This window comes from Bubalus bubalis, chromosome 5, assembly GCF_019923935.1.
Source record: "Bubalus bubalis isolate 160015118507 breed Murrah chromosome 5, NDDB_SH_1, whole genome shotgun sequence".
Lineage (NCBI taxonomy): Eukaryota > Metazoa > Chordata > Mammalia > Artiodactyla > Bovidae > Bubalus > Bubalus bubalis.
In genome coordinates, this window is record NC_059161.1 from 121,050,943 (window position 1) to 121,061,741 (window position 10,799).

At 48.5% G+C, this 10,799-nt stretch overlaps 1 protein-coding gene across 1 annotated transcript; it reads left to right on the forward strand.

Annotated features, from left to right (window-relative positions):
• Positions 1–607: 607 nt before the first annotated feature.
• On the forward strand, positions 608–9,936 carry LOC102407048 (pregnancy-associated glycoprotein 2-like). Its single transcript, XM_006042125.3, has 9 exons — positions 608–660; positions 1,241–1,391; positions 2,232–2,349; positions 2,444–2,565; positions 4,058–4,257; positions 5,170–5,286; positions 7,684–7,828; positions 7,916–8,014; positions 9,721–9,936. Exons 1-9 carry the CDS (start codon positions 608–610, stop codon positions 9,871–9,873), a joined length of 1,158 nt encoding a protein of 385 aa, XP_006042187.3. The 3' UTR covers positions 9,874–9,936.
• The last annotated feature ends 863 nt before the right edge of the window (positions 9,937–10,799 follow it).

The window sequence follows — 10,799 nt, forward strand, 5'->3', positions numbered from 1 at the left end:
GCCTGCATCACATTTCTTCCAATACTGAAACCATGCAATTGCTGTACTGCTCCAGCCTAGATCTTTGATACAGACTGGCATCAAAGGTGTCCCTGACCTGTGCCAATGTCCCACTACCTAAAGCCACTCATTTGTCACTGGGCTGCCCCTAAAGTCTTCACTTTGCTAGTGACTTCTTTTCCTTCTAGCAATCCCCTCTCCAACTGAGGACAGCCACATACATTTTATGACATGTCTAGGAATACCACATGAGATCACGAATGTCTAGCATAGCCCCCAGCATTTACGTTTATCATATTATTAGCAGTGTTTTGTCTCCAAGCTGGCAAGAGTCTCCACATTCTTCGTTTAGTTTAATTTTTCATTCAAGCCTCAAAGAACAAGTTACAGTAGAAATATATGTATTCTGAGAATTGTCTAATCCAATGTCCACAGAAACTGGTAAAGATAAAGATTTTATCAAGAGTTTGGTTTTCTTTATCAGATCCATTAGTAGCCTAAAGGGGAAAATTATGTCAGGTCAGAACATATATAGTTAGGAGCTCTTGGCCACCACTGTATGCTAAGAACCCGAACTTCCTGGAGTCCTTGGACCCAGGAAAGAAGCATGAAGTGGCTTGTGCTGCTTGGCCTGGTGGCCCTCTCAGAGTGCATAGTCATGTAAGTATGGGGACTGTAAGTGGCTTCATCTCTCTTTCTGGGATTTCTCTTTTCGTCCTCTTATTCTTCCACCCATCAGGGTTAGAAGAGAAAGTAATCATTCCCTGGCAGTCTTAAATTTCAGCTCTCACTTATTGATGAGAATCTTGTCATGGGCACCGTTCATGGGGCAGGCCTGCAGGGTTGCATAACTCTGGGAGTACCAGTCATATCATGACCTATATAAAAATGGTGCTCCTTAGAACTGTTCAGTGCATGACCTGTGCAGCTCTAGGTGTGGTGCTGTAGAAAAGCATTTCTCCTGCATTTGCTTCTAGGTCTTCTCTCTGCCCTCTCTCCTCTTCTGTGTGTATGTGTCAGTGTCTTCATCTGTGTAGGCTCCAAATGGTCATCTGGTTTACCCAAGATTACACAACAGAACCTGTGTGCAGACCTAAGTCTTTGACATGTCTTTGCATGGCATTCTGATAAAAGGTGACACTCATAAAAAGGCTTGGAAAATACAGAGTGCCGTTACAATGCCAGATATGACACTCATACTTGGTTATTGGCTCTTCCTTTTCCCCGTGCTTGGTAAAAGAATCCCTATGATGAAGATGAAGACACTTCAAGAAGTGGTCTTGGAAGAAATCAAGCCAAAATATTTCCTGGAGGAACAATCTTATAGCCTGTCCCAGGAAACTACTCTTGACCACAAGTTCTCATCTCATCCCCTGAGGAAAATCTTGAACGTGAGCGTGTTGAGAGGATGGTGCTCCACAGCACCCCCTGAGGCTCTGGTCTAGCACTGGGGCTCATCTGGAGGTGCCAGGTGGGATGTTGGGGCTGAGGCTCCTGCGGGAGGCAGAAACAGTGGGGAACAGGAACCCATTCCCAGAGGAGAAGGCAGTCGCATCCTCAAATCTTGGTCTGTGATGACTGGGCCCAGCAATGACCATTTGGCAGGTAAACATCCATTTCTGGGACAAAAATGTGGCATTAGTTTCAGGGAGATTATTCTTTCTGAACTAAGTGAGCCACTGATATAAGATGAATGGTGAGATGTGCCAAACAAAAGATAACACCAACTGCAAATCAGGTGTGAATCCCCAGGCAGAGAAAGTTCACCCTCCACAGATCCAGAAAAGGCACCAATTTACTGAGCCCCTAATGCATGTGACTCCATAAAGGTCTAACACTATAGCTACTGTTTTCTTTTGTTTCATTTTTAAAGGAGGGGGAGATGCTTATCTCTTGTTCAAGAATGCATAGGCAAGCCAGAGAGAGTCAAAAATTGAATACATATCAAGAAAGGGGACATCTTCGTGTTGTTGACAGGGCATGCTCTGAGATTAGCAGGAGTGGCCTGGGGTGAACTAGGAGGGCCACCTGGAGAAGAAGGTGATAAGGTTGGCCTTAAAGAGGAGACTGGAGAGCTTCTCAGATGAGGGGACCTCTGAGCAGAGGCTGTGAGGAAGGGCAATTGGAAAGTGATTTCAGGCCTTGGGATGCCCAGAGGGAGGCAGGATGCTATGAACGGAGGGTAGCCAGGCAGCCCAGTCTGCCCTAACCTCCCTCCTCGATCCCTGTAGATGGCCTACGTCATCAACATCACCATTGGAACACCCCCTCAAGAGTTCCAAGTCATCATTGACACCAGCTCATCTGACTTGTGGGTTTCCTCCATCTACTGCCAAAGTGCCTCCTGCTGTGAGTACCAGCCCCCCACCCATCTTGTCCTCCCTCTCCAACCCCCCAACTCCATCCCTGGCACCTGACAGATACTCATCTCTTGTGTCGGCAGGTAAACACTTGAGATACAACCCTAAGGCGTCCAGCAGCTTCCAGTCCGGCGATGGAAAACACATCAACCTCCGTTATGGATGTGGAAGGATAACAGGAGTTCTTGCCACTGACACTGTTCGGGTAACGTGGGAACCAGGGCCTCAGTTGGGTCTGGTCCTGGGAGCAACCAATGCCTGCAAAATAGATGCAGCTGGGAGGGACTGTCTTTCTGAAAATCCCCTAGTGGCTGGCCACGTGCCCAGCAGGGCCCTGTCCCTGGGGAGACAGCTCCCCTGCTGACACACAAACTCCCAAAACAATGAACCCCAGAGAGGGGCTTGGGGTGTGGACTTGCATCTCCATTACCCAATGTTCATTTTGCTGGAGCAGGAGGAAGGGGCAATAAAGCACCCCCTTTTATATTCACAGGCTCTACAGGGCACTTTCATGGTAATAACTTGTTCTATCCTGCAACATCCCCAGGCAGGAGATACTATTATTAGCTCAGGATAAAGACAAGGGACATTAGGTGCACAGAGCGAGGGCCTTGCCAAGGTCACATATTTTTTAAGTGGAGCTTCACTGACCTTCAGGATTCAAGTAGGTGTGGGTTTGGGGAGAGGATAAAACTGATCTGGGGCCCCTGGGGCAGCACAGGACTTCAGGTATCCAGGCAGGGGAATCAGGGGTCACAGATGTAAGATGGGCCTGATAAAAGGGTTCTCACTCTAGGGGGCCTTTGAGACTAATAAAAACTATGGCCTGCCCCCCCACCCACACAAAGTGCCTGAGTACGCTCTCCCTGTGTTTCTCTGTCTGGGTCTCTGTCTCTCTCTCACACACACAGGCACTCACACACAAGTGTGCACATCCCCAAAAGCCTGATATCCAGGCAGAATTTTCATTAGAACCCAGCCAGAGACATTGCATAATGGGCTTCTGTCTGCCCGGGCAGATGCAGGATCCACAATCCAGTGCAATGAATTCAGTTCGTGTTTGTCATCAGATCACAGTGTTGCCAAAGACAAGACTAGTCTGCTCTCTATTCATAGTATCCTCAGAGGGGAACCATTCAGTCCTGTCCTGAGTTTGGTTGCCCCACCTGTACAGAAGACATGAGACCAATTTGACTCACTCACATGCTGTTTGCAGGATAAGCAGGTATTGCTAAGATGCATGCTGCTGCTGCTACTGCTAAGTTGCTTCAGTTGTGTCCAACTCTGTGCGACCCCAGAGATGGTAGCCCACCAGGCTCCCCTGTCCTTGGGATTCTCCAAGCAAGAATACTGGAGTGGGTTGCCATTTCCTTCTCCAATGCATGAAAGTGAAAAATGAAAGTGAAGTTGCTCAGTCGTGTCCGACTCTTAGTGACCCCATGGACTACAGCCTACCAGGCTCCTCCATCCATGGGATTTTCCAGGCAAGAGTACTGGAGTGGGGTGCCATTGCCTTCTCCAGCTAAGATGCATGGCCCCACACAAATGGAACCCAAACTCCTGTCCCAGCTTGATGTCCCCATCTGAGATCAACTGAGGATTCAGTTCTCTAGAGTGCTAATGGCATCTACAGTCCCACAGCGCAGTTCTAGTCCCACTTCCCAAACTTTACGTGGGCACGCTCTCCTCTCTCACAGATCGGGCGACTTATTGCCAAGTCGCAGACATTTGTCCTCAGCATGAATCAGCTCAGTGGGGCCTTGGAACATGCATCTTATGACGGCATGATGGGCTTAGCCCACCCCAGCCTCGCCATCCATGGGACCACCCCCATCTTCGACAACCTGAATAAAAACAGAATCATTTCTGAGCCTGGCTTTGCCTTTTTCATAAGCAGGTAAGTCTGAGCTGGACAAGTCCTCTCTCCAAATTAACTGTAAGATGCTTTCAATTGCATGAAAAATTAAAGACTACCTCATCCAGAATATTCCTATGAGATGGTCTACCCTAGGAGAACCATGGCCCTAGGATCACATCTGGCCCCATCACTGGGTTTTTATCAATACAGTTTCATTGGAACATAACCATGCTCATGGGTCCAAGGGTGCAGTTTTGACCAGGGAGGTGGAGGTAATAGGGAAAGCAATAAAAGGTGTCAGGATATTGGAGGACAAGGCAACAGGATTTGCTGATGAATTTGATATGGATGGAAGGAGAGGGATGCCGGGAATGTTTCCTTTCTCATTAACATTTCACTGGGAACCCAGGACGAGCTACAGAATTTGCAAGAGCCAGCACAAAAATGAAAATGTAAAACCCCTTGTTCGAAACACATTAGGGATTTCAAGACAGGGAGAGTGGAGGCGGGCAGCCTGCTCAGCTTGAAGTCCCATAGACAGCACAGGTCACAGGCAAGAGAAGCCAACCCTGGGTGAGCCTGAACCCGTATTTTTAGCGCCCTCAGACATCAGCATTCCTGAAAAATTACAGGCTAGACAAGGAGGAAGCCCGACCCCTCCAGCATAGAGTCCTCCTAGGGTACATCTGAACATTCAGGTGGCTGGAAAGGTCCAGGCCCTCTTCAGAAAGATGGGTGGTTGGAGCCAGGCTGCCCAGCTTCGAACCTCTTCTGTAACACTCATTAGATGGGGACCAACCCTGGTCAGGTACTCAAGCTCTCCAAGCATCTGTTTCCGCATGTGTAAAATGGAGACTGTAGTAGTGCCTCTGATGGGTGAAGAAGCGCAGTCCTCAGACAGTGCCTGGTGTTACTCTCCTCCAACGAGCCCCTTCTTCCTTCTCTCTTCAGCTGGCCGCAGAAGAGCAGCTTGCTGATGCTTGGTGGGGTGGACCACGCCTACCACAAGGGAGCTCTCAAGTGGGTACCGGTAACCCAAGCCCACTTATGGCAGATAGCCGTGAACCAGTAAGCCTCCCCCTCTGAGGGCCACCCCAAATGATACTCCCACACATGCACATGGACACATACAGTTCAGTTCAGTTCAGTCACTCAGTCGTGTCCGACTCTTTGCGACCCCGTGGACTGCAGCATGCCAGACCTCCCCGCCATCACCAACTCCCAGAGTTTACCCAAACTAATGTCCATTGAGTTTGTGATGCCATCCAACCATCTCATCCTCTGTCGTCCCCTTCTCCTCCTGCCCTCAATCTTTCCCAGCATCAGGGTCTTTTCAAATGAGTCAGCTCTTTGCATCAGGTGGCCAAAGTATTGGAGTTTCAGTTTCAACATCAGTCCTTCCAATGAACACCCAGGGCTGATCTCCTTTAGGATGGATTGGTTGGATCTCCTTGCAGTCCAGGGGACTCTTAAGAGTCTTCTCCAACACCACAGTTCAAAAGCATCAATTCTTCGGTGCTCAGCTTTCTTTATAGTCCAACTCTCACATCCATATATGACTACTGGAAAAACCATAGCCTTGACTAGATGGATCTTTGTCAGTAAAGTAATGTCTCTGCTCTTTAATATGCTGTCTAGGTTGGTCATAACTTCCTTCCAAGGAGTAAGCGTCTCTTAATTTCATGGCTACAGTCACAATTGCAGTGATTTTGGAGCTCAAGAAAATAAAGTCTCTCACTCTTTCTACTGTTTCCCCATCTATTTGCCATGAAGTAAGTAATGGGACCAGATACCATGATCTTCGTTTTCTGAATGTTGAGCTTTAAGCCAACTTTTTCACTCTCCTCTTTCACTTTCATCAAGAAGTTCTTTAGTTCTTCTTCATTTTCTGCCATAAGGGTAGTGTCATCTGCATATCTGAGGTTATTGATATTTCTCCCAGCAATCATGATTCCAACTTGTGCTTCTTCCAGCCCAGCACTTCTCATGATGTACTCTGCATATAAGTTAAATAAGCAGAGTGACAATATACAGCCTTGAAGTATTCCTTTTCCTACACACTCAAATGCACTCACAGTCACACACAGACATATGCTACACACACACACATAAAAACAGATACAGAGACACATATAAACACATACATAGGCAAACATATAAACACACACAGACACACAAATGCATGCAAACACACATACAGGAACACACACCACCCATGGGTTCATAACTGCTCCAGAGCTCCTGATCAGGCCTCTCACCAGGATCCTGAAAGGGTCCAGAGGGGCCTGGGCAGCTGGGGGAGGGCTGCGTTCCTGTGCTGTGAGGTGGGGAGCCTGGTTAGAGGACCCTACAGTGTGGTGAAAAGAGGATCAGGGGGCATTGCACCAACCTGAACAGGATTGTGTTAAGATGACCTACTGACCAGGGCCACCCAGGACCTAGAGTGTTCTCAGTACACAGAATTGCCAGTTGAAAAACTGAGAAAGTCCTGAAAAACTGGGACAACTGGTTTCCTCAGAGAGAAGTTACCCAGCAGTGAAGAGAGTTTGGCTGCAGTCTTGAGACCTGAGAGCAACGCATAAAAAGAGACACCCCACCTGACCAGTGCTACTTACCACCCAAACCGGGCACACCAGTGGGGCAGGGCTGTGACTGAGTCAGGAAGCTGGGATCCAGGAGTGGCCTGAGAACAAGGGGCAATAATTGATGAGATTCTCTGTGATACCCTCAGGCCAAAGCTTCCCTGCTCTTCGGAGGCACCTGGGTCTGCTCATGCTCCCCTGCCAGGGGCCTCAGGGTCTGAGCCGGGTGAGGGGGCGGTGCTGGGAGACAAACTCTCCCAGGGCAGCCTGTGTCTCCCCCACCACCACTCTGACCATCTGCTGTCCTAGACACCTCCATCTTCACTGTATGGACTGACCCATCATTGGCGAGACACAGATACAGGTCTCTGGGTGTTCCTCATTCATTCATTCGACAAACATACATTGTGCATCACCTGTGTGCTGGGCACTTGAGGGAGGCACTGAGGATCCAACTTGCCCTCACATCTAGTGAGGCAGACACGCATGAAATGACTCACACACACAGTGAATTACCACCTGGGTACATGCTGGACATGAGGAAGAGTCTAGAAAGAGTGAGCAAGACAGGAGCCTGATCTAGTCTTGGGAGAAGACTTTTCTGACATAGTGACAATTAACCTGGAAGATAAGGAGAAATTTGCTAAACAACGATGATGAGGTTCTTCTAGGAAGTTCACCAGTACAAGCCCAGGCCCTGAGCCTGGTGCCTGCAAGAAATAAAAGGAAGTTAAAAAGATTATGTGACCAGAGAAAAGAAAAACAGAATCAGGGCAAGAGCTGAAGAGCTGTTCAGGAGAGAGTCAAGGAAGGGATAGTGATGGGGGGGGGGGGGGGTTCTCCAGAGTGACCCTAGTGCCTGCTTTGTCCCTCTGTCTCTCAGCATCTCCATGAACAAAAAAGTGATTGCCTCTTCCGGCGGATGTCAGGCCATTTTGGATGTCGGGAGCTCATTTTTGTTTGGCCCAACTGACATAGTCAGAAGCATCCAGAGGAGCATCAACCCCAGCCCCATCCAGAATGAACACGTGAAGGGTCATGTCACAGAGTCATTCTTGTGCTCCCCACACACCAAGGATCACCTGGGTCAACCTCCTTCCTGCTTTCTTTTACAGCAATTGATTTTGTGTAACAGCACCATGACCCTGCCTCCTGTTATCTTCACCATCAATGGCATGGACTTCCCAATGTCCCATAAATACTATATCCAGAAGGTGAGGGGACAACCCTGGGGGATGGTTCCCAAATCTCAGACTTACAGGAACCCTTGGGCTCCTGCTAGGAGGAGTGCGCCCTCTGCAGGCCTGGTCACATCATTGCTGCACCTCAGATGCTGCTGAGTCCCTGTGGCTGGGCCAGCGCCTCCCACAAAACCAATCACGTGAGAGGAAAGGGCAGTCTGGGACATCCATCCTCCTGAACTAAATGTGGAGACACCACTCCATGCTGGCATGGTGGGAGTCACAAGGAGAGGGGAACACTAAGGGCCTCAGGTTTCCCAGAACTTCAGTTCAACCAGAGACCTCAGATGCAGGAACACAGAAAGTCAGCTCTAGCAACCCCTGAAACAGAACAAGTGACAAGAAGGATGGCTGGGAACAGTCCCAGTGTGCTGTGCCACCATAGTGATTAACAATCTCCCCTTCCCAACACGAAAGTGTCCAGATTGAGATCATAAATTACATGTTTATGCTAGAACTTCGCTGCAACGCTGCACTCTGTGAGTTGGGATACCGACCCCTCTGTGGGGAGGTTGGATGCTACGATGAATAAAGGAGCACAGTGACTGCTCAGCCCCAGCACATGGTGGAGGCTTGATGTCAGCTCCCTTTGGGAGTTCAGAGCAGGCTGATGGACTCAAACAAGACTTTGAGGAAGAGAGGGAATTGCAGTAATTCTAAACCCAGAGCTTCATGGAGGAATGAGGAAGCCTTCTTGGGTTGAGGCAAATCTATAATGGATTCTATGGTACCCACGGGGGCTGTGCAAAGGTGTCCGGGGGCACATTACAGGTGAGGAGGGCTACAGACCAAGGGAGCGCCAGGGTAAGTCACCCAACCCAGCCTGGAGTGGCCAAATAATGTGAGTGTAGGACCAGAAAGTTTTCCTAGACAGCCTGAGAGCAGTATAAAGAACGCGTTGTGACAATGCTATTTACAATGGGTAACCAACAGCAACCTACTATGTAGCACAGGGAGCTCTGCTCAGTGCTATGTGGCAGCCTGGGTGGGAGGGGAGTTTGGGGGAGAGTGGATACATGTATATGTATGGCTGAGTCCCATTGCTGCCCACCTGAAACTATCACAATACTGTTAACTGGCTATCCTCCAATACAAATTTAAACTTTTTTTTAGAAGAAGAATGGGTTGTGGGCAATGGGGAGAAGAGTAGGTCTTCCCTGTGGAGAAAACAAGAGAGCAGGAGTCAGAAGGAAAAAAACAGCAGAGTGTGATGGGGAGCTATAGGCCATTCTTTTTCTTTAAATAAAAAAAATACTTTGAAGTAGAGCTGATTTACAATGTTGTGTTAATTTCTGCTCTAAACCTAAATCACTCAGTTTTATATATATATAAATGTATACCTACTCTTTTTCGTATTCTTTCCCATTACAGTTTATCATGGGATACCGAATACAGTTACCTGTGCTATACAGTAGGACTTTGTTGTTTTACAGTCTCTATATATTAGTTCACATCTGATAATCCCAAACTCCCAGTCCTCCCCTCCCCACACCCCTCTGTCATGGCAACCACATGTTTTGGCCCTTCTTGTTCCTATACCCTCACTTCTGCCGCTGCTGTGAGAGCCACTGGATTCTTCCCAAAAAGGGGGAAAAAATGGAAAAACTGTCTGCTCTGGATATTGAGGGGGGGGCAGGAAAGTGCTCACGCTGACTGGTGTGTATTTCTGTCTCCCCCAGGTTTCTAAAGACATCTGCTTTATCAGCTTTCATGGGGGCACAGAGTACATTAGCCCTTCAGAGACCTGGGTCCTGGGTGACATCTTCCTGAGAGCATATTTCACAGTTTTCGATCGAAATAAAAACAAGATTGGCCTGGCTCCCTCAGTGTAAATGCTGGGCTGCTTCAGGAATCACTCAGGCCCACTCCAAAGACACCCTCACATGTAGGGCACTCCCACCCAGGGATGCTGGTGAACTGTGTTTGGTGCTATGCAAGCCCTGTCTTCAGAAAAGAATAAAGGATTTCATCTCAATAGAGCTAATACAAATGGTTGCTTCTGTTTGGGTTGGGGAGGTGCATCATAATTGGAAGGATCTAGAATCAAGTCTGAACCACAAGTAAAAGGATCCCAACTCCAATTGGCTTCAAGAAAGGAGAGACTTATTGAAAAGACGCTGGGGATCTGGGGTGCAGGAACTGGAGCACATCCAAAGATCTTATGGCCTGGACCCAAGAAATCAGAAGCCATCAGCTCACACTCTGACACCCTCACACTTCCCCTTCTCTCTTCTTTGATTCTCTTAGCCTGACAGCTTTCTTCCCTAAGGTTTCTACACCTAGTGAGAGAGTTTCAAGCTGCCTGCCTCACGCCTTTATCTCTCTAAGGCAACTAACCAGTAAGGAAAGAAGCTCAGAAGACATCAGGGTTCAAGGGAGTGCACTGAAGGGACCACCTCTGATCATGTGTCCAGTCCTGGACCAAGCATCCTGGCAGGGGCATGGAGTCCTATAGCTGGTTTAATTCATCACCTGGCCCTGCATGTGATGGTTCTGTGTGCTTGACCGGTTCCTCCAGCACCACATAGCTGAAAATGGGGAGAGGCAGCCCCAAAGAAGTGAAGAGTTTATGACTGAACCACCAACTCCACCACTTCCCAACCAGATGGATGGGGTTACAGCGCCTGCACACTCAGTCATATCTGACTCTATACGACCCCATGGACTGCAGCCCCCCAGGCTCCTCAGTCCATAGGATTTTCAGGCAAGAATACTGGAGTGGGTAGCCACTTCCTTCTCAGGGGAACTTCCCAACCCA